At 34.6% G+C, this 25,679-nt stretch overlaps 1 protein-coding gene across 2 annotated transcripts in view; it reads left to right on the top strand.

The window, feature by feature from the left end:
• Positions 1-25,679, top strand: part of LOC150088415 (uncharacterized) — a 452,966-nt gene that overhangs the window by 98,655 nt on the left and 328,632 nt on the right. For both annotated transcript variants that reach the window (XM_090369501.1, XM_090369502.1), the window contains exons 4-5: positions 162-346; positions 12,587-12,690. In XM_090369501.1, the coding sequence (XP_090225627.1) occupies positions 162-346; positions 12,587-12,690 (289 nt within the window). The remainder of the gene's footprint in view (positions 1-161; positions 347-12,586; positions 12,691-25,679) is intronic.

Here is a 25,679-nt window from a genome sequence, read left to right as displayed (position 1 = left end):
TATACTAACTTGGCAAATACCCCTTTAATTTTATGATTTTTAAATACTGTACTTTTTGAAGATATCTAAATAAACTGAATTATTACTGTTATTATATTTTTTGTCATATTTTGCTATGTTGTGGGAATATTTCTGATAATTAAATTTATTTATTTATATAGACAGTTTTAAATGTCATTGCTGATGTTTCAACATGGGCTGAATGGGATGTGTCTATACAACAAAGGCCACTACATCCTGAAGTTGCTGATGAACCAGAATTGCAAGGAGATGATTTTATGCAGAGTGATCAGTTAGTTGCTGTAAGCACAGGTGGTGGTTCAAAGTCAAGCATTGTAATGCATAGGTATATAAAATAAAGTGGTATTCTTATCACACTACTACAAATTTATCTAAGTACACAAGTGAAGAGTTTTCAATTTTATTAAAGATTGAGGTTTACGTTTTTCAAACTTTACCTTCATTAATATGATGTTATTATGTTATACAGGGTATTTGTTTTAAAAGTAAAGCCACAGTTATTTGTATTAAGTACAACACCAATTAATGAACATTGGTGTAATTGTGAGAGGGCACTAGTAGAGGATGTTACATAAGTGAAAGAAGGGACAGTTTTATATTTCAAGTGTTCAGTTTGTCACAGTGCATGTTCGAAGTTGCACAATCATTGTTGGTGAATAAGCATCATGCCATGTTAAATCATCAATTCCCCCCCCCAAGTGGAATTCTTACTTAGAAACAAAATCTTATGGCGAATGTCAACAAAAATTTTTTAAAAAAATTCCTTAACACTAACCATCTATGCAAAGTTGTAATTTTCAAGATAATAAAGAAGTTTCATGAGTGTGAATCAGTTGGAATAAGGAACATGAAAGAAGGGGTGTTCTTACACACATTTTAGACGACATTAGACCAAAAGTTCTACAATCAGATCTCTGTGGAAACTAGCATTCAAAGGGGATATCACTTTATTTAGCTCATTTCTTTGTTAAAAAAACATCTAAAATGTTTTCTGTACCAAATGCACAGTATGCATGAGTTTCAATTTCAGGATAATGTTAAAAGATTACAGTATTATCACTGATTTAAAAGTTTACTTCGCCTTGAAATTTTTGATAAAATTTATTTCATTGATGAAGCATGGTTTTCACTTTAGTGGCTATGTCAATAGTCAAAATTAGAGAATATGGAGCACTGAAAATCCCATACTCTATGCAAAACCTCCTTACATGTCCAAAATATTGGTGTGGCACGTCTTGAAGAAGGATAGTTAGGTCCATATTTTTTTGAACAAACTATTGCTGCTGATGTTTACCAAGGCTTCATAATGTAATTTACTGCATTGCTAGAGGAAAATTAAAGCGATATCTGGCTTCAACAGGGGTAATTTGTGACTGAAATGGTGCAAGATTTTTTGGGGGGTTAAATTATATCACAAAGATTTTGGCCACCTATGGTTCCTGATTTTATATCCCCAAATTTCTTACAATGGGGATTATTAAAGCAGAAAGCTTATGAGAACAGCGCAGGGATCATTTAGCAGCCCAAAGCAAGCATTCATTCAAACAGAAAATACAGTCAAAAGTATATTTTGACAAACTCTTTTGTTGTGCCACTTGCAACATGATCAAAAGAGTGATTTTATGTATTGCTAACAATGGAGGGCACTTCTAACATTATTTATAAAACTGTTATTTTATTAATTATTCTGAAAATAAATTTTATTTTCTTTTGATTGTGTCTGGGTTCACTTTTAAAAGGAATACCCTGAATAACTCATTTTTTAATGTTTTTCAAAGTTTTGTATTGGATTATAGCTTCAAAGTTATAATTACATGCCAATAAGTTTTATAATTTCACTTTGAATCTTTATTATAAAAGTTCCAATGAATGCAATCCTTATGATATTTGTTTGTTTAGAATGAGTGTGTAGTAACTGTGAGATTGATAAAAGCCTTTAGTACCATTTGAACTTTCTAAATTAACCTTTTAAACACTTTTCAAGACTGCATCTTTCAGTGGGTAAAAAAGATAATTGCAGAGAGCTGAGTTGTGTGAATATGGTGGATAGGGTGATGCTTCAAACTTCGTCTCCTGTGTCTCATTCACTGTAGAATGGGCAGTGCAAGGACGCCAACCACAAATAAATCTTCCTGATGCACTATTGCACATCAGGAAGCAAATTAACAAGTTCAGAGTAATGAAATACAGGCTTGCCTCAACTGAAAAAAGTTTGTAGAAAGTATGTATGCAAACAATCTGGAGAGATTGTTTGGGAAAAAAAAAAAAAAAAAAAAGACATCAAACCATGGATGGGTGAAATGGGAAGTGGGTTTTTTTTTTTTTTTTTTTTTTGGCTGATACTGTATAAGCCTCTACTAATGCTAATAACATTTTGTTTGTATTTTTTCTTTTAAATGGTTCAGAAGTTCATGCACAGTATTTGCCAGTCATCAGTGTTTCTCTTCTCTCCAAATTGTTTGCACACACTTTCTCCTTTCTACAAATTTTCTTTGGTTCAGGTAAGCCTGTATATCACTATTTTGAACTTGTTCATTTGCTTTCTGGTGTGTAACGATTCATCAGGAGGATTTATCTCCTGTCAATATGTGTTCTAAAAAGGCACATGATGCAAGAAGCACACAACACACATTGTTATTATTCCTCCAATTCTAGTGTTAAATGCTGGAATTCATCAAGCGTACACACTTTTCTAAGGCACAACTTCTTGCTAATATATGCATTGAACCAATACTAATATTATGTGCCATGGCAATTTCTTCAACGGTAACGTGATGGTTTCCTTGTATGGTTTCCTCAACTGCTGCTATGGCTTCTCGTGTCAGACATTATATGCCTTACTGGTCGAGGAGGATCCCAACTTTTTCAGTACCGTCCTTAAACTTATTCACTCACTTGTAGATTTGCTGATGATTCATGCACACTTCTGTGCTAAACCGACATTTTGCAGTAAATTTCAGCAGGTTTTATTCCTTCTGCATTCAAAAATTGGATTTCAAATTACATGTTTATGTTGGTGTAGGACTGCAAGGGTGTTGCCACCTTGAAAATTGACTGTTTCCAAATAATGCCAACAAATGGTGCCATGCTTTTCTTACTTGGAAATGAGGAACTGGCACAAAACATTACAGGTACAGTAAAACATTAATATTTTCTGTATTAATGGTTCTTCTATTGTGCCTGCAGGTAGGAGTAGAAATTGGTGAAAAGTAGGCATGCACCTGCTGATGTATTGCTGTTATCTCAACTTAGATTTTGCCAAAAAAATTATAGAATATATAATTACAGAATTTCATTAATATAGAATCTGTTATTATACGTAGCTTACTTAGACATTTCATTTGAATGGTGTATGATACTCCACAAAGAACTTTGGAATTTTGACCAGCAGTTGATGAAACACCACACAAGAAGCACTATAATGGAAATAATTCAGCACTTTTTTTCTAAATTTTGGTTACTCCTTGTGTCATTGGCCTGGATTTAAAAGCTAGTGTCTTTCTTTTTAATCCTCAGCATAAATGTTTCTCAGTGAGTGAGTGAACGAAAAAAAAACATGACCAAAGTGAACAAAATTATAAAGAAATACAAAAGTTGCTTCAGAATTGTACTAAGTACTTTTTAAAAATCTCAGCATAACGTAAAATTTAATTGGATTAGGTGCAAGTGAGGATTTATGAAAATGGTTGAGAGATATGCTTCATGTAGATTGTATTGGTTGATGGACCAGTCATACATTAAGTGTAGGAAAAGATTTTTGTTGTTTTATCAAATTTTGGAATGATTTTCATGGTTCTACCAACTGACCTTTAAAGTAACATATGGCAGATCAATATATTTATTAATTTCTCATATAAAGTTTGCATTAATCTAAGTTTTCTGGCTTCGATACTTGTTAGTTTTATGTGAAACTTATTATTTATGTTTAAGTATGGTACATATGTTATCCTGGGTAACATTTAAAAAGGAAATCGACAATCAACTGCATGACGGCCACCATAGCCGAGTGGTCAGGTGTGCAGGTGCATAAGTACACGTGCCTTGAGTGATGGGAGCGCCTCCGTAGCCAGGTGGGAAGGAGCAGCAGTGCGTAGCACACGCTTCTTGATTAGACCGGGGTTCGAGCCCGTCACCACCAAATACGGAGGATGCAAAAAGGTCAGGGAATGACCACCGCATATCCCCGGAGCAATATGGCCTTAGTTGCTAATGCTTCTAAAAACCAAATAACAAATAACAACTTGAGTGATGGGGTTCAAGCCCGTGACTGCTGAATGTGGTGCAGTTTCTTGTATTCTGTCTATCTTATGAACTCCTCTGACCATTTGGTTGTCCCTGAGTATAAACAGAAAATTTATTTTTTTTGTATATTAACTTCCTAATTTTCTTTGATAGCAACTGAACCACGAAATTGAAAACAAATAATAACCTAATTCTCAGAAGGGAAAGGGGCGTGTGGCAAATTTGCTGCAACCATTGAGGCATTCCAGTAACAGTACCGCAGACTTAATTTCATAAAAAAGTTATATCACTGCTCTTCCCACACTTACATTTAACAATACTTCAAACCCATTTCTCTAAAATACTTACACATAGATTTTACAGTCGATGCCTTTACAGCTGATGCCATGCTACGATCTGGAACTTTTATTTTGGGAAATCAGCTGAATGATGCAGTGTAACCACTACAACACTGTTTTCCTCTCAGCATTCAATATTTTTTGTCTGATATTACTGCTCTTCCAAGCCTTTCCATAATCATTTCCCTCAATAGTAGAGATAGTTTTGATCATTTCCTCTTATTCGTTAATGACTTCGGCTCCTTCACTTTGCAATTTAGAAAATTATAGATTCCATACTTTGAATGTATCAAACCTGCCCCTCTCACCACAGTCAATGATGCTATTAACATTATAAAAATAAAATATGTTCATAATGGCAATAATTATTTAAATTTTTTTTTTTAACACCTAATCATCTCTTTAGAAGTTTATAATGCATCAATGATAGTATTTCTATTCGAAATTTTTTTCCCTTACTGTCTTTAAATAGAAATAATGGAATATCATTATGATTACAAAACTTCTTTGTCTTGTGAATTGAATAGGCCTATATATGCCTGCCTATATCACTTGTCACTAAATCAAGGATAGTCATTGTACATGTTGGACATAGCCTCTTTCTAGAGGCTATGTCCAACATGAAGTACATAGCTATGAAAAAACTGGGTTTGCTACTTACTGCTTCAATAACATATTTTGGAGGCACTTTGCCATAATTTGCCTTGGTATTGCACTGCACCGATGGAGAAGTATATTGCTTTTTATTTAAAGTGTATACAACCACCCACACAAAAGTCTTGCTGGTGTGCGCCTGACCAACCCACAAGTTCCAGTCAATATCTGGAAAGTTAAAATCCCCCATTATAAGACATTTTGATTTACTGGTCCACTCTATGTCTCTGTATAGTTGTTCATTGTACTCATCAGAGTCATTATGCCTGTAACACACTCTTACCCCCATTTTTGCTTTCCCAGTGTTTATGTTACACCAAACTGACCCAACATTTCACTGTCCACAAATGTCAACTGGGTGCACTGCCTTAGGTTTTATGTTTCTTAACTAACAGCATAACCCCTCTTCCCTTCCCATCTTTTCTATCCTTTCTGTACGTATTGCATTCCCCAAATTCCAATTCCATGTAACCCCAGGGGCTCACATCTGGTGAGTATGGGCTTGGCACACCTAGGGCCCTGAGCTGGATATCATCATTCTTCTCTTTCTTGGTGATTCCCCTCTACTTCTCTCTCTCTCTCTCTCTCTCTCTCTCTCTCTCTCTCTCTCTCTCTCTCTCTCTCTCTCAGGGTAATCTGCGGATTTTTTTTTTTTTTTTTTTTTTTTTTTTTTTGGCTGGTGCAGCATAAGCCTCAGGCTTCCTTGCACCATGTAGCTAATAATAATAATAATATGTATAAGATGGCACATCTCTGGGCGCCTCCGTAGCCAGGTGGGCAGGAACAGCAGTGCGTAGCACACACTTCTTGATTAGACCAGGGTTCGAGCCCGTGCCCACCAAATATGGAGAGAAAGGTCAGGGAATGACCAGCGCATATCCCTGGAGCAATATGGCCTTAGTTGCTAATTCTCCTAAAAACCAAATAACATAACAACAGCCACATCTCTGGTATCCCTGCAGTATCTGCCTTTAATGTCTTGACAGGCACTTCAAATTCATCAAATTTATTTACTCTACTCCTAGCATTGGTATACATGCAAGTATATATACACTTGTTTTTACTCTTAGTTACCTTAACACAGCCTGTGTATTTACTTGTTTCATGATGACTCCCAGCAGTTCTTGTGATCCCCAGCAATTTGCCTTCCAGGCTGCTGCTTGCACCTATAGATGCAGTGCAAGAATCACTTACACCTCTGTCTACGGCTCTGTTAGTCCGTGTGTCTTTCCCCCCAAGCTTCTGATAGCATCAGCAAATATTCTTGCACCCTTTCTATTTAAAGTGTATACCATCTCTGTAGAAGCAGTCTCTCCTGTAAACAAGCACAGACCATGCTGAGAAAAATTCTACCCCATGAGCCTTGCACAGTCTCTCCAGGGCTGAATTGATTGACAAGGCTTTCTCATCATATACTCCCTCCTATCACGTCTTGCCACTTTCAATTGCAGATACTTTCAATTTTAACCCTAACTCGAATTTTTTTCAACATTGACCTGTATCATATAGCTGTAAAAACAGTTAACAAGCTCATTCACACTGAGAAAAATTCTACCCATGAGCCTTGCACAGTCTTTTCAGAACTGAAATGATTGACAAAGTTCTCATCATGTACTGCCTCCTATTGTATCTGAGCAGAATTGAGACACTTTCAATATCAATACTGATATACGGCAATCTCAACATTGCCCCGTATTTGTTGAATAAATCCTCAGATCTCATATTCTTGAGAACAGTAAGTTTTCTGGAAATTATTTGATATCTAATGCACTCCAAGTAATGCATTTCATATGTTACCTAACTTTTTATTTTTATTAGTGATGTATCAAAACAAACTTCTGTATAATCTTATTATCACCTCTAAATAAGAGATGAATGCATAATTTAATTTCTGTATTTTGTAATGGATAAATAACCAAAATATCCTATACATATGACACTCACTTGTCAAATCGTCTAATCTGTTGTGAAGTCAAGCAGAATTTAGCAATGTACCAATCCACTTAAAGTGCATTATGCAGTTGAGAATAATGAAAATTGTATTTCTATAATGGCAGTGTAATCATGCAGCAGTCCTTAAAGATCATGTAGCTTACTTGACATTTTGTTATGAACTGGAACCATTCCTTCTAATTTACTTAAAATTCAATGACTTTTTATGAATAGAGTTATTCCTTATTATAGAAGTGTTCTTCAGATAGTATGATCAGAGCTGTAATACTCAATATGTTCTACGTTGATAATAATATTAATAAAATAATAAGAGGAGTTTACCTCAATATAGTACATAGAACACTTCCGTATGATACCCTCCAGAAATTAAAACGGAAAAAAACGAAAAAATCGACAACTTACCAGTACATTAGAGTAAATTATAAATAATTAAATAATCAATTTAACACAATTCAAATAAATTTAAAACAATTAAAAATCAAATTAACGCAATTAAAAGATTCTAACGAAAATACGTTTTGAATATTTTCGTTAGAATCTTTTAATTGCGTTAATTTGATTTTTAATTGTTTTAAATTTATTTGAATTGTGTTAAATTGATTATTTAATTATTTATAATTTACTCTAATGTACCGGTAAGTTGTCGATTTTTTCGTTTTTTTCCATTTTAATTATTATTACTATTATTATTATTACCATTATTAGCTATATGGTGCAAGGAAGCCTGAGGCTTATGCTGCACCAGCCAAAAAAAAATTCCCGAGCTACCCTGAGAGAGAGAGAGAGAGAGAGAGAGAGAGAGAGAGAGAGAGAGAGAGAGAGAGAGAGAGAGAGAGAGTAGAAGGGAATCACCAAGAAAGAGAAGAATGATGATATCCAGCTCAGGACCCTGGGTGTGCCCATACTCACCAGATGTGAGCCCCTGGGGTTTCTGGAGGGTATCATACGGAAGTGTTCTACGTACTGTATTGAGGTAAACTCCTCTTATTATTTTACTAAGAAGTGTTCTTTAAAAGATTTAGAAGCATTTCAAAGGGAAGTTTCAATTGTGCTTTGACACAAATGGCAGAATTCTCAAAATAAAATGGAATGACCAAAAGTGTAAAACAGTGGGAAGATATTTAAACATTATAACTAAATGTTATTTCAAAAAAAGATTAACATATCTTCATGGCACAGATAAACTCATCTGTATTATAGAGAAATATGCAATAGGTGTGCAAGGGGAAAATGGTACTGGCCACTATTTGCTAGATTACTTGATGTAATAACAAAGACTTGGATACTGTACAGAACCATTCATAGTGAAAATATGTTAGAAGCTTTGATTTCATATAACAGTAGCGGTATCATATTTCAAACTACCTTCAAAGGTAGCATAAAAAGCAAAAATACCTTATACTAAACTTAATGCCAGATGCAAAATGTGATGGATGTTATCATCTTAGCATTAGTAGAGGCATACGACACAAGAAAGCAAGCTTGTGCAGCATCAGCCAAAAAAAAAAAAAAAAACCACCCATTTCACCCCTCCATTCATTCCAAATGTCTGTCCAGCTCAGCCTTAAATTTATTTAGGCTATCAACTTCCACAACAAAAAATGGAAGTCTGTTTCACCAAAAAACTACCTGCTGGCTAAAGGCAGATTTCCGCACATCTATTCTACAACTGTCTTTCCTCAGTTTGAATCTGTGTCCCCTCAGGTTCTTAATCTGAGCAACAGGAAGAATCCCATGAGCATTCAGCTTGTTCAAGCTGTTCAAGACCTTATACACCTCAATCAGATAACCTCACAGGTGCCTACTCTCCAGGCACTGCAATTTGCAGAACTTAAGCCTTTCTTGGTAAGAGCACCCCTTTGTTCCCCTCACCAATCTTGTTGCCTCTTTGTACTCGTTCTAGCAACTCTACATCCTTCCTAAAATGAGGCCTCCAGACCTGTACACAGTACTCTAGGTGTGGCCTGACCATTGCCTTGTATAAAGGGATAATCACCTCCCTGTCCCTGCTAGCAAAATTCCTATATATCATTGACAAGACTCCATGACCTATCCTGGCAGCCTGTCTGCACTGCTCAGACAACTTCATATTTGACTGCACAATTACCCCCAAGTCTTTTTCACTTTCCACCTCCCTGAGTGTAGACCACACAGTTGGTACATTTCTCTTCGGTTATTGTTACCCATATGCAGTACTTTGCATTTGTCAGTGTTAAACTTCAGTTGCCACTTCTCAGCCCATTTGCACAACTTATCTAGATCCAGTTGGAGTAGCATACTGTCATTAACAACCCTACCAACCTTTGTATCATCTGCAAACTTGGACATTAAACCTGATATACTTCATCAATATCATTGATAAATATACAAAACAACAATGGACCCAACACCAAACCCTGGGGAACTTTGACTAATAGCATTTGTCCATTGATTACCACTCTGTCTTCTCCCACTCAACCATCTCTTTATCCATTGTAGCAACTTACCCTTAATGCCATATCTCTCCAATTTGTACAGCAGTCTTCCATGTGCAACAGTATCAAAAGCTTTCCTGAAATCCAAGTATATGATGTCAAAATTATTTTTGGCATTCAGTTCCTTTGTGACCATATCATAGTATCCAATCAAATTGGTCAGACAAGTAAAAAAAGTAAAGTGCAGCCATTATCAACCCACTGCAGGATGGAAGCCTCTTCAACAATTCATGTTGAGGGAAATGGACCATAATCTGCCACGCTGGTCCAGTGCGGGTTGGCAGATCGACCGTATTCAGCAGTCAGGGGCTTGAACCCCGGTCTACTTTAAAGAGCATATGCTACTGCATTCCCGCTCCTAACCACTCGGCTACGGAGGCCTCTGGTCAGACAAGACCTCCCTTTAACAAACCCATGCTGTGTCTTAACTATTACTGCAGTCTTGTCTAGATGATCTTGCAATGCTTCTTTAACCAGTGATTCCATTATTTTCCCCGGAACACAAGCTAAACTAACGGGTCTATAGTTACTTTTGTCATCTTTTGAACCCCCTTTTTGAATTGGTGATACATTTGCACACCTCCAGTCCATGGTGACCTCCCCCTGAGTCCAAGGAAGCTCTCATAATTATGGCTAAGGGTTTGCTTACTTCCTTTGCTGCCTCCTTTAATAGAACTGGATAGATCCCATCCACCCCAGGTGCCTTTTTATGTTTAACTTCAACAATTTCTTCTCCACTTTGCTCTCAGTTATTACAAAATCACTTTGCTCCCTGTTAGAGTTTGATAAAGTTCTGGCAATCCCCTCGTTGAATAATTCCTCATGTGTGAATGTAGATGCAAAATACTCATTCAATTTATCAGCTACCTGAGCATGATCATCAATAGTCAAACCCATCTATGTTAATTGGTCCAATCTGATTCATTCCTTTCCTTCTAGAGTGGGCGCCTCCGTAGCCAGGTGGGAAGGAGCAGCAGTGCATAGCACACACTTCTTGATTAGACCGGGGTTCGAGCCCGTCACCACCAAATACGGAGGATGCGGAAAGGTCAGGGAATGACCACCACATATCCCGGAGCAATATGGCCTTAGTTGCTAATGCTCCTAAAAACCAAATAACAAACAAACAATAAGAAACCTTCTAGAGTTTACATAAGTAAAGAACTCTTTGCTGTTTTTCTTTGCATCTTTTGCCAAAGATTTCTCGTAATCTGCCTTCGGCTGCCTAACCTCCTTTGTGACTTGAATACAGAGTAGTTTATATCTACCTTAGGCTTCTGTGTCACCTGATACTTTATATGCATCCCATACATTTTTCTTCTCTGCCACGAGCCTCATTAGTTCATCTGACATCCATTTAGGCCTAAATCTTGAGCAGTATTTCTTAGTCAGAATGAAAAGCCTAGTAGCCTCCAAAATTAAGTCCCTGAAGGCTTCCCATTTAGAATTCATCGTTGGTAACATCATCAGTTGATCACACTGTACAGAATTTAAAAACTCTCTGAGACCCCTGTAGTCACCTTTACGAAAGCAATAGCCCTTCCCTTTAGCCTTGATGGTAGTTACATCTTTAAGTAATTCCCACATCAGTACATTGTGATCACTATCACCCAGTGGTTTCTTTATCTGCAAATTTTTAATGCATGAATAATCACTGCTGATAATCAGATCAAGAGTATTACTCCCTCTGGTTGCCTCTCGAACATGTTGCTGTAGAAAACAGTCATCCAATAAATCCATAAAAGTCTTGCTAGTGTGCGAGTGACCAACACACAAGTTCCAGTTGATATCTTGAAAGTTAAAATCCCCCATTATATAACATTCTGATTTTCTGGCCAACTCTATTTCTCTGCATAATTGCTCATTATACTCATCAGATTCATTAGGCCTATAACATACAATTATTCTCATTTTTTCTTTCCCAGTGCTTATGCCACACCAAACAGACTCAACATTGCATTGTCCTATTGTATCAAATTCATCTATCATTGCCTCTTTTGATCTCCTATTTCCACCAGTCACTTGGAACTCTTTGACTTCCTTGCTTTGATGCTCAACATTCTCCAATCCAACTTGCCTAACAATGAGATAATTTTTTCCTTGGAAATGTTGACAACTCTAGCTGGCTTCAGACTTCTAGTCGCATAGACCTAGTTGGTTGAGATACCAAATCTTTTGCAATTACTAATGACCTCGGCAATCTTTTGCAATTACTAATGACTTTTCTTAGGAAGCTCAGACGCTGCATAGATCTTTCAAACAAATCACCTATGATGGCTTTTTGGATATTCCACAGCAAGCATGGAACAAACTTTACACGCATACGATGAATCCCTAAATCTTGCGTTGGGATTGTGTGTACTGGGCCTACAGACAGTCCAACTTCATGAGCAATCTCAACGACAGTCATTTGCCCATCATTTCATGTGAGTTCCTTCACTTTCGTGACTTATTTTCATTTGTCATTTTGTGTTGTCTGAGGGTGTCTGTACATTTCATCTTCCAGTGTTTCTTGTCTGTTTTTAAATTAAATCACTCATGAACTGTTGTTTTCTTCAAAGCATCATCTCTTTAATGCTTGTAGTGTCTCTGTAGCAGTTTTCCTGAGTTCAAAGAAGAACTTGATGTTAGCAAGTTGTTCAAACTGCAACATTCTCCAATAAGTCAGCTATGATACATGAGTGAAGTGATCGAACTATTTCCCATGAAATAAATGCTCCCTGAAACCTTACAGCCTTAGCACAAACCATTTAAATACCAGTGTGTGATTCCAGGAACTTTTGGAATGTAACTATGTACTTTAAACTGCCAGTACAGCTTGATATGCAATTTTTATTTCATTTTTGATGTAATTAAAAAATTATCCATAAAATTACTCATTGATTTTATTTCCTTATTTTTCAGGTTCGGTAACTTAGAAAGCAATGGTGTTGGCTGGATACTTACTTGGAATGTGGATTGGCTTGACTGGTGTTTTTTTTTAACACAGCCAATAGAGGGTCCTTCTGGTAGGAATTATTTGCTCATTTATCACGAAAGTGATGTGTCCTAGTCTTCAGAAGAAATGTTTGTGCATGCACACAGAAGCATATCTAGGTGTACAGTACGTGCATCAAGGACGAGTCCTTAGAACCAGTTTCCATCCCATTTCACACAGTGTGCTGTGCATAACCACTTCCCCAAGCTATATTCAGATATCCCCCCCCACTTGTCCACCCTTAGTTATGCCTCTGTATGCACGTTACATAATTAAAGTTTTTACTGTCACTAATGCAAGTGAACAGAAATTTTACTGCTACAAAGTTTTGAGTGAGTGTGTATATTGTGGAGAACCATCCAAAGCAGAATGAAAAAGAGAAATTTAAAACTAGTTAAGAAAGAACCAAGTGGCTAAGTTTTAATCCTAGTGTATGTTGATTTCAGAAAATAGTCAAAAATGCTGTTATGAAAAGATAGCAAAAAGGCTTACCTAAAATGTTCCAAATTTTACATAAAAAAAAAAAAAAAAATATGTCCAAAAAAGCTGATATTAATTGGTTATGAAAAGAATTTTGGTATCAAAGTGCTGACTGCAAAGAAACCTGTTGTTAGCATAGCCTATATAGGAAAAGTATCAAGTTATTGCCAAGCCAGAATTTTATTCTTTGTTATGACTGTATAGATTAGAGGAATTTACAATTAATAATTTTAACAAGAATACAATCATTACCATATTTTCCACAGGACAGCTAAATATGGCAGTGGTTATACAATCATTACCGCATTTTGCCATCACATGGTCTCAAACCGCGGTTAACTCATTACCATATTAGTTTGAATAGTTAGAAAATGCCATTTCACCAATTCCAGTGATGGCTTACAAACCTAACACATTATTGTAAAATGAGAGATACACACAGGTCAGGCTTGGGCATAATGCATGGAACATTCAGATATGTGTCAAGATGTACACTATGTACAGTCGAAGGCAATAGCAGATATAAATAACTAACTCCATAGATACCCTAATCACACACCATATGGAAATTTGGAATTCTGTGAAATATGCACATAAATCATAAATATCAATCTCCTGAATCTGAAAATGTCAAAAATAACATATTGCATGAAACCCCAAATATTTAGTGATATAAATACCTTTTACTTTTCAATTTTCCCACTGAAAAATCAGAATTTTCAGTGCATACTGTGTTCATTAAAAATGGCAAAAAAGCATCATGTAAAATAATATAAAATATCTGAAATTTTTATTTACCTGGAAATAATTGTTGATATGCAGATAAGGATGTGGCAAAATCATCAGGGTTTGTTGTGACAATATCTTAAGAAACCAAAGGAGACAATGCAATGTCTTTTGAAAAGATCTGTCATCTTATTCTTGCTACTCAATTTTTTTTTCAAATTTCTCTTTCAGCTTGTACATCAGGAAACATTTACTACTCTGTTCAGTAGTAAATGAACCTTCTTCCATGAAGTTTGAGATTTTCATATGAAATGGCCTCTTTTGACATTCATTTTCTTCATCTCATCAACTAATACATTGCTGTTACCACTGTCTTCACTCTCATTTATTGTGATCCTATAACAGCATTGATAATTTCAGAGTGATAATTTGATAATGTTTAATCCATTCCCCTGTGTCATTTTCACTTAGGTCTGGGACAATATTCATTCCTTTCACATAGTGCACAGTTCTACAAAATCACCTTTATCTTCAGATGAATGAAATCCAAGAAACCACTGTCACTTTATCTGGAATCTTCATTGCAATTTGATTTTGGCAAAATATTTGTTTTAAAACTGTGCCAACACTGTTTTAAAACTGTGGGTATTACCCTATTCCATCCATGTGAACTGCACCAAACTATATCCTTGAAAATGATTTCTTTTTTGAACAATTCAGACACAAGGAGACAATAAATTAAAAAATTTTTTTAAAAATAAAATTCACTCTGATAATGGCATTTAAAATTTTTAATTATGCTTTGATCCATTGTTTGGATCAGAGATATGTAATTTGGGGTAAATATGATATAAAAATATTCTCAGTGAGAGTATTTGCTGGAGGGTGAGCAAGGTAGTTGTGAAACAACAATAGTATTTTAGCATTTTCAGGAAACCCAACAGTTTTGAAGTGATCCATTGCCTAAGGTACAAAATGTATTAAAAGACTTACTAAAAAATTTTTGAATGGTCCAAGCATGTTTATTTTCATGAAGGGATTAAGATTTTCCTCATAATTTATGATGAGGAAAATCTTAATCCCCTTGTGGGTGCAAGGCTTTGCACACTTTTACAATTACCATGAGCTTGCATTTATGTATACCAGCATCATTGGCACACATCACTGCAATCAGTCATCCCTTTCACTCACCTAATGCTGATTTGTTTTCATTGCTGGAAACAAAAGTGTGCTGTGGGAGATAGCATAACAAATGCCAAAACAAATGTTGCCCATGTTATCGATTTGCTCTGAACTAAGTCTATGTTCCTCCACTAACTTTGACTTTTTTGACATCTTAAATAAGCAAATTCCATGTTGATTTTTGAATTTATGCAATCATCCCATTCACATTCTAATCACATTCTCCTTCAATTTTTTAATTCTTCATGGTATGATTTTGTTTTCTCCATTATCTTAAGACCTGAGATAAGAATCTCTTCACTCATATGCTGGCAGAACCACATGTGTATCAATTTGTAGATCACTGTTGTTGGGATCATCTAAAGTTTCCATTTTAGAAATGCCTGTCATTGACAAACTGAAAAATTTGATCTCTTTGCACCTTTATATCATGCATTGTAGATTGCCCAACACCATATGCCTAACAAAGCCAGGGTACACTTACACCACAATCTATTTTTTTTCTTTTTTTTTTTTGATAGTAAGCACATGTTTTTTTTCTCTTGCTACCATTTGATCTAACCTCAACATTTTCTGGATGCATTATCTTGGTTTTTCTTTTCATTACTGTATTAAAGTGCAAAGAAGCCACAGGCTTTTGCTGTGTAGCTAATATTAATACAGTAATGGAAAGAAAAACCAAAATAATGTATCCAGAAGACGTGGAGGTTGGATCAAGTAGCAGCAAGAGTAAAAGACATGATTTTTACTATACAGAAAAAAATTTCAGATATTGAGAAAAATAGATCACGATTGTAATGGATTAAGGAATGGGATGCGTAAGATATATTTGCACAATTGCAATTCAACACTTTAAAACAGTTGTTACCTCCCTAATCATAAATGAATGAAAATCACCACTGTGATGATCTGCACAACCCTGTGTGTATTGCAAGGATAGGCAGCTGTGACATCACCAAACTGGTCATTAGCAGCCTGGCAGATCACAGCATCACCATGTAGGATGTCGTGATGGTGTAATCTGCCAATTGTAATAATTTATTATGGTAGTATGATTTTAAAAATTGGATGATTATAAAAAAAATCCTTTTAGGACAGTTTTGCTGTTTGGATGCCTCTGGTGTTTAGATTCCTGGATAAATGGTCTTCTGTTGTATTTAAGTAATGCTCATTATTTGTTGGTGTGGGCATGTGTGTGCATCTCTTTGGATGAGGAGCCATGTGTTCAATCCTCTAAAGGTGGGTGGAGTTGCTCTGATTTTTCTCTCTTCTCTTATTTTGGTTTTTATTATTTTATTTTCATGGCGATTAAGTTTATTAGTCAAATAGTGCCTTGCCTTATCTATAACCCTGTTAACAGCATTAATTTGCTGTAATTGCACCTTGCTTTGTGTTTAACTTCAATTTCAATAGCTTTAGCAATATAGCCCTGTAGATGTTAGCTATGACGTAAATGTTAGCTATGAAGAAGTAATCAGATTGTCAAATGTATATAAATTTAATTTCGCTTAGATTTTCAACAAACTGACTAAAATATTCTTTGACATGAAATAATTACTTTGTAAGAGATGACAAAAAATTAATTGAGCAAATGATTAAATTAATGATAACTGGACATAACCTCTTCCATGTCTGATGCAAAATATAGAAATATTTCTGTAAAAATATTATTTCTGTGTCCAGTAAAGAAAAAGGAATTTAACTCTCCCTACAGTTAAACAATTTATACCAGTGGTTTCAAACCTTATGTCAGTTGAGTCACACCTGTAGTTAAAAGATGCTATCTTTGTGGCACATAAAAGAATTATTGCCATCGAACTCACTGGAGTTTTTTCTAATCTTGCAGCACACCATTTAGAGATGTCTGCTTTATACTTAAAATCTGAGGGTTTCAAAACTACTGCAAGAACAGGATATTTCCCTTCTTGTTTCCTTTTCTATTGAAACAAAATTTCTTTTCATTTTGCAGGTACAGTAGAATGTCAGTTATCTGGAATAATTTGAAACGCTGATCTTCCTTCTTTTTTTATTAACGGTAGTACAGTAAGTGCCGGTTATAGTGATCACGTAAGTGCCGGTTATAGTGATCACGTTTGCAAATTGAATTTTGATTATAATAAGATCGAGTTTTTGATTGAATAATTGAATTTTGATTATGAAAGATCGAGTTTACTACCCGTTTATAACAGATTGTACAAACAAAAAGCCCAATAAACCGAAAACTGCAAATTGTTTTTATTGTTTTATGATTGTGACCTCTAGAGTTCTATGGGACCTTCAGAAATATGCTTTAGAAAAATATCACCGAGACTACTGGGTTTTCTTGGAAACCACGAGTGAATTTCAGATTAGTTTAGCTCCAGATCCACGTTGAAGGGGTGGGGGGGGTGAGTAAATAAACTTTCCGAAGATGAAATGTTGGCAGATTTTGAAACTGCGTCAAGGCCTTCACTGTGAAGAAAATGTTCCAAAACATTACAGCATACAGGCAATAATTTAAAAAAAAAAAAAAAAAAAAAACTGTATCCATTATATTACCAATCTCCAAAAACCCAGTGCAATTGATTGCATATGATTGCTAAAGAACTTAAAGTGGAAATTATAAAGGTCGGCCATGTGTTCGGGCCCAGATGGGTAACTTGTAACTTGCAGTTTGGAGGAATTATCCCACTTTGTGCAACCATTTTGAATCAGAAGTTAAATATTTGGGATTATTAAACCGACTTTTAAATCTGGAATTTCTTAACAATTTAGCACTAATGATTGACACCTGCAGGAGCTCTCTTACCTTCCAGAAGCATTACAAAGTTGCAGCATTACTACAGTAAACGCATATAAATTAATTATTCAAACTATCAATACTATTGCTAATTTGAAAAATTCTGAAGCTAAAGTTTTGAGGGCATGTTGAAGTCGAAAGAATTTGGAGGAATCAAAATCGAAAGTAAGAATACATTTAAAAAATTGCCTCGTGATAAGTTATTAAACTGCATTGTTTTATCCCATTGTTGCATTAATAACCAATCCCTAAAGGATTGGTTATTAATGCAACAGAGTAATTTTAAATTAAATAAAGAAAATAAGGATATCATTGAGGATGAGGAATTGAAAGAAATTTTAAATATATGGTTACCCGAAATTAGTGGAATATGGAAGAAACTTTGTCTCCATGGCATGAAAAACGAATAAGAATTTTAAGTTTTCTAATAAAATATGAAATAAAAATTAATGATTTTAGAGATTTTGTCGAAGAAAGATTATCTTTAAAATTGAGTGAAATTCTCTTTTCAATTAAAAAAGCCAGGAATATCCTTGAAACCATTGCGATTAGCAGTGCTGAAACTGAGCAAGCTTTCATCATAATGAATAATATTGTAACAATAAAAATAACATCTTTGACAATTAAATACGTTGCAGATATGATGACCATACATCTAATTTCTATATGGAAAACCATTGCTTCAATTTGATCCAGATCGTTACATCATATCTTTCCTCCATAATCATCGCTCAGTTATTGAGCAAAGCAGAAGATTGACAACAAATATTAATAAAGAAGTAAATTTATATGGCAATTTTTAGAATCAATTTTTCTTGAATATTTGCGTAATAATTTTTTTCATGTAGTCTGTGATTTTTGTGTACTTTTTTAGAAGTGTTTTTTTATGTAATATTTGTTTTTATATTCTAGAATGTTTAATGATAGTTTATTTGTGATATGGGAAATATTTATGTTATTTTTTATTCGCAATATTAAAATTTTTATCATGAAAAAAATGTATCCATTACATTTCCCTAGTCTTAAAAAAAATAATAAAGTTGCGCGCTTGCCGAGGACGTGCGGTTGATGGTTTTCTGTGAAAATCCTTTGTGTTTCTTTTATATATTTTGATTTGTATATATCGATTACGAAATAAGAGCTTTTGTATTGTAAATATTTTATTGATCATTCACAAATTTTCACAATTTCTGGAAGACAAGATATAATGGATTTATGATAACTAAAGTAAGGGACGTATACTTGCTACTGCAATGTATCTAAATGTCTCTGAAAACAGCGTCAATTAAGGTACCTGATCTTTTAGTTGAAACGACATACGCAGCTGTTCGGGGCACCTAACAATGTAATGTTGGGTGCCCCGAACAGCTACGTATGCAGAAAGAAATGCTAGACGAAAAAAAAAAAAAAAAATTGTTAACAAATCATTGTATTGTTGCAGTCATATGACAAAAAGTTAGAACTCTAGATGCCGACCGGGCTAGCCGGGTGGGTAAAGCGCCTGCCTGGCAACCCAAAGGTCTCGGGCTTGGATCAAAGTACTGCAAAAAACCTTGGGAGGTGCACTATGGCCGCAGAAGCCGATGCGCCAATAACTACCAAAAAAAAAAAAAAAACCAGATATAGTACTGGTCACGAAAAATGTGTCACGTGCTCTAATCATACTACTGAGTGCTCCGCACAGACTAGTGGTGTGGGCATGGGAAGCGCCTCTGCCTGACGCCATGAATGACGTCACTTCCATGACCAATCAGATTTACTTGATAGATACCCCCCCCCCCAAAAGGATGTTTCACATCAAAAAGTCAACAAAAGTGCGAGCCCATTGTTAAAGTATTCACAGCTCACCACTGGGTATACCTGAACTAGATATTGAAGGCGAGAAACTTTCTGCAGATGAATCGGCAGCGTTGTCCTTTGAAAAGTAAGTTTGCTTTAGTTATAGCAAATTTCGAGAAAGAAAACGTTTATAATGTTGATGAGACGGGCTTATTATGGAAAGCATTACTAAGAAAAAGCCCTAGCCACTAAAAGAGAAATGCCTGCACCAAGTTCAGATGAGAAAAGAGCGAGTTACAATTGCTATGTGTGCAAATGCCACTGGGATGCACAGATTGTCCGTGCTCTTTATCGGTAAGTTGAAAAAACCGAGAGCATTTAAGAATCTTTCTAATTTTCCTGTTTTGTGTAAAAATCATAAAAGTGCCTGAATAGATGTTTCTGTTTTCCAAGATTGGTTTATATATTTTTTGTTTAATTAATGTTATTTAATTTAATCTGATTAAATGTATTTAATCTATATAATTTAATCTATTTAAGGTAATAAATAAATTACCTTAAATTTAATTTTATTAAATTTAAGGTAATTTATTTATTTTATTTATTCAATTAATTTATTTAAAATTTATTTAATCTTACCTTATTAAATTTATTTAATCTTACCCGAAAAATTAACAGGAAAATTTTCTGGTTCAATTATCCAGAAAATTTTGTTATCCCAAAGAGGTCAGACATCAATTATTCCGGATAACTGATGCTCTACTGTCTTATTTTAAGGCTTGTAAAAAAAAAAAAGTTATGTACCTTTGTTCCATTTTTGTTACAATAGTAGTTGTGTCGAATAGGTATTATGTATTTTTAATTAAGATATGTACTTCTCTATGTGCTTCACATAAAGATCTTTAGCTTCGTACAAATTATTCTTGTAGGCATTAAATTGAGCTCCCTTTAAGCTTGTTAACTGGATCAAAATGACAATTAATGCACAGATTTTTTAATGAAAAAAAAAAAAAAATCATACACAACTAAAACCAAATATAGCATTGAGTGATTCCACTGCTCTGCTATTTCTCTACCATTGTTATCTCAATTCTACTAGCTCTTTAAAACAAACAAATTGTTTTTGCTGCTTTGCTATTTTTCTACCATTGTTTCTTATTTCCACTATCTGTTTATAAGAAGCAAATTATGTTGTATGGTAACGTATGCCACAAGCAGCAATCTGTTACCACTAGATAAATGTATATAATGGGGAGAAGAGGAGGGAAAGAGCACATACTTACCTTTTCCTATTTTTATTTATACAATTGTCTCTGCACACTTGAAAACAATTTAAGCAGTAAATAGGGATTACTAAGGAGTAGTAAATATAGTCTTTTCATTTATAACATCTCCCAAGAAGAAGAATGGGTAATTTTTACAAGATTGCATGTGCAACTAATGACTGCAAGTCATCATTGCAGTGTCTATTGCTGTTTGATTTTTTAATTGCATTCTCCTCTTAAGTGCCAGATTGATTAATTTTGGCCCTACAGGCCAAAATTAATTACTTTATTTAAGTATTAATTAAAAGCTGGGGTGTGAGTGATCTTGTTTTTTTCTTTACGGACATGGATCTTTTTTTAATAGGCTTTAATATTTAGATTTATTTTTTAATGTGCAATCCTGAAATTAAACTATCTGTAATTCTAAAATTTAATACAGCTTGTGTTATCCAAAAAAAATTCTTTAAAATGAAAACTAATTTTTATTAAAATTAGAGGTGACCCATGTAGATAACAAGAATATTTAAAGGGATAAAAAATAGCAGCACAATAAATTATATTTAAATTAAACATTTATCTTTGAAAAGTTGAGGCATTTACTTTTTAAGAATAAAGAAACAGTGGAGAAGTAGATAAAGTATGAATAGGATTGCCATAGTGTGCTGAGTTATGTTTGAAGATGTCTCAAAAAATGCCTTTTGGGAAAGACTGATGTTCAAGTAGTTAATTTTTTAAAAAAATAAGAAAAATGGGAAAAAATGAACCTTAAAAATTTTAAATAATTAATTTAAAAGCCATTTTACACTATTACTTTTTGATATTCCAATTAGCTGTATTTGAATCAGAGACATGCTTCACATTACTTTCATGCACATAAGCAGTAAATAGAGAGTGTTATTCTGTTAGCAGTAAATAGCAAGTGTTATTTTGTCAGTGTATGTACCATTCAGTTGTAAACTGAAGTATTTGCTGAACCATTTACAATCTACTTTACTCTCCTCACTGATTAATAAATTACTACAGCAATAACTTCGGGTGATTGTTTAGTAAATATTGCTTGATTTCATTGAAGAGTGCAGTTATTAATTCTCAATGTTGGCAAATCTTGTTTTACACAAAATTATATATAAAATCAATAAACAATCCATTAGGAAGCAGGAGGAGTCTGACTAGGCTGCAAATTGAACATATTCATGTTACACACTCATTCTTTCTACACACACAGTAATCTGCAATAGAGACCTATGGCACAGTTCAGTCATTTCAGTGTATATTAGTACAGTCAGTTCTGCTATAACACGCATTTTAGCAACACAAATTTGCTTCAGTGTGACTGATACATTAGGGAACAATGCGAGTATAATGCAAATTTTATATTGGCTCATGCGCGATTTTGTCTGCGAGTAACACCAGGTGAATGCAAAACCTGGCACCAAGCTGAACATAGTGAGCTGTGCAGCAATACATACAAGTTTACGAAGCTTGAAAAATGTCAAACATCAAATGTGTGAGAGCTGTAGTTCCCATTTACTGTAGTTGTATTTGTCGGAGACACGCTATTGCCATTGGCTGTACAGTATTTACAAGATAATAGGTGATATTGTAGACTAACTCACATTTTCAGGAGCTCACATTTTTCTGTTCGAACAGAAATTTTGTGAGGTGGGATAGTGTGAGTGGAGGAGCACATTTCTGGAGGTCACTACCATAAAACAGTAAAAGCAATTTGCAGTTCTCGGTTTATTGGGCTTTTCTGTTAGTGCTATCTAATTATAAACAGATAGTAAACTCGATCTTATTGCATTTGTGATAATATGGATAGCTGGAATTCTGCGGGTGTTTACATTATTACAGTGAAATGTGTTTCCCCTTCCCTGAAGTCTCCAATCATATAAAAAATAAATTTTCAGAATCTTCTCTTCATTCCTATTTTTTAAGCTTTGTGCTTTTTACTCCATATTTCACTTGTGCAATTTGTGCATGTCGTATTCATCGTTGTTGATTGCTTATCTTTTTTACTGTTTTAAATTTTACAATCCAAAAAAAAAATGTTAGTGTTATTATGTATGTATTATTAATTATTTATTATGTTTATAAATAATTAATTATTATGTATATATTACAATTCTTTATTTATTGTAATATTTATTTATTTATTAGACATTTAAGATGTTTAAACCTGTGTTAGCAATTTTATTGGGTTTCTAACTTTTTTTAGAGTTTTACTTACCAGACTGAACATTTTTTTTTTTTTTGTGCTCTGCCCCATCCCTATTTTTCCCATAAGCCCTGTTGTTTTTAATGTGTGAAATACCATAATGTGGAGATTTTTAGGAACCTGTACCGCATCATAGCAGAACTGACTGTGGATTGTTCTACATGTGAAAATTAGTGCAAGCTAGGTTTTACAAAGCTTTATTAGCAGTTATATATTTTGAAGTTCATTATGCAGGTTAAAGGGTAAGAATTATCATAAAATACAGATAAGAGAACATGGAGTTAAGGAATTATTTTGCTTTCTGTAAAGCAAACAACTTAGTTTATTGGTATCTAAATATCGAGATCGTTATTCTTTGCACCTAGAATGATTAGTATACTAAAACAAGCTTGGTTAGAATTTACAACATTTATGGATCCACTCTGGGATACTGTTATTAAGTCAAACTAAAAAAGAAAGCAAGCAAGAAAAGAATGTAAGAAGGGAACTGTAATTTTAAATTTTAAAATAAAAATTAACCAGTACCATAACCTATCTAAATAGTAACTTGGAAATAAAGGAATCAAATATATAAGAATAGTATCAATATATAATAACGCTGGGCAACAAATTTTGGATCATATCTTGTTATTATGGGCATGTAAGTTTACTTTATACATTTCGGTCTTCTAAACACAGAAATAGTGCTTAAATTGGCAGAATTGGTTCTTGTTTTCAAAAAAAGTAGTTTTTTATATTTATACAAGGTATTTTTTATTTATATGGCAGTAAGATGTAGCTACGAACATACCTGTATCAAACACAGGACCTTTTTGCCTTTCATTTGTATTTAGCTTCGGGAGCATCCCTTTTCACCATCCAACAATAATCGGCTAACATGGTGGCACTCCATTTGCTTTTGTATCTTTGTTCCATCACTGCAATGTCTTGATGGAAGCACTCACCATGTTCATTGCTGATGACACCACAGTTAGCAGGAAGAAATCCAGGTGTGAGTGCAAGAAATCCAGGTGTGAGTGCAAGATATATATCTTTAATGACATGTTGCACTCAAGTTTGTTGTAAGAAGTAAAGTATAAAGTGTGTTTAGGGTCTCACAGCACCAGGGGTTTCCTCCATCTCCGTTTAGTTTTCATTGTGAGTGTGAGACAGTACTCATTCAAGGCCAGAGGTTTAAAAGTGTGTGGGCTGTGTATATGTGTACTGTTGTTCTTCTGGCCATTTAGCCATTGGACCCCTAAATGAGACCCCCATTGACCACACTTTGCCCCTGGGAGGCAGACCAGGTACCCAGTGGATTTATATTTATTTTGGCAGGCCCTGAGACCTAATTTCCTGAGATTTCAGTAGCATTGATCCCGTGGTTTTTAACCTTTTTTTTAATAACGGCACCCCTAAGTAATTTATTTGGTTTTGATGTACCCCACTCAGTTTTCTGCCTGTTTTAGGTCCGATTCTCTCTGCACACATATATATATATAATATTAAAAAATATGTTATATGATAGTTATTACAATAATATAAATATAAAAATTACATTTCATAATACAAATTATATATATACAGTATATAATTTTATTCTTCATATAGAGGTACTCAGTAAACATCAATTATAGATCACCACAAATGTATATAAAGTGCTTAGCATCATAATACACAGCCATTTCTGAATAACAGAAAATTTTTTAAGGTGGCATCGTTTTAGGTTATATCTCATATTGTGAATGCCTTCACAACGAGTTGCCATGATATTGCACTACTTCGAATAAGTAACGCTTCACCTAAGGAGAAGACTAGTGTTACTTATTCTCAGATAGGTACCACCACCCAGACAGCACTGTTTCAGGGCTATTTGGCCCTTTGTCAGTGAGTGGGTAGGTACCCAAGTGATGCAATGATGGCAAAAACAGTTATGAAGTATAACTCCACAATATGAGAGATGCCTGATGGTGTATGATGTATTTAGACTAAGGCGCATTTAGGACTAGAGCCTCAAGCTGCGAACAAATTTAGACTATGTATATAAAGTGCTTAGCATCATAATACACAGCCATTTCTGAATAACAGAAAATTTTTTAAGGTGGCATCGTTTTAGGTTATTTTGTTCGCAGCTTGAGGCTCTAGCCCTAAATGCGCCTTAGTCTAAATACATCATACACCATCAGGCATCTCTCATATTGTGGAGTTATACTTCATAACTGTTTTTGCCATCATTGCATCACTTGGGTACCTACCCACTCACTGACGAAGGGCCAAATAGCCCTGAAACAGTGCTGTCTGGGTGGTGGTACCTATCTGAGAATAAGTAACACTAGTCTTCTCCTTAGGTGAAGCGTTACTTATTCGAAGTAGTGCAATATCATGACAACTCGTTGTGAAGGCATTCACAATATGAGATATAACCTAAAACGATGCCACCTTAAAAAATTTTCTGTTATTCAGAAATGGCTGTGTATTATGATGCTAAGCACTTTATATACATAGTCTAAATTTGTTCGCAGCTTGAGGCTCTAGCCCTAAATGCGCCTTAGTCTAAAAGATCACCACAAAATTAAAAAGATACTGTACATCTTTTTATAATGAAATAAACA

This window comes from Mastigoproctus giganteus, chromosome 3 (assembly GCF_048544385.1).
Source record: "Mastigoproctus giganteus isolate SK-2022 chromosome 3, ASM4854438v1, whole genome shotgun sequence".
Taxonomy (NCBI): Eukaryota; Metazoa; Arthropoda; class Arachnida; order Uropygi; family Thelyphonidae; genus Mastigoproctus; species Mastigoproctus giganteus.
This window is presented reverse-complemented; position numbering and strand designations above follow the sequence as displayed.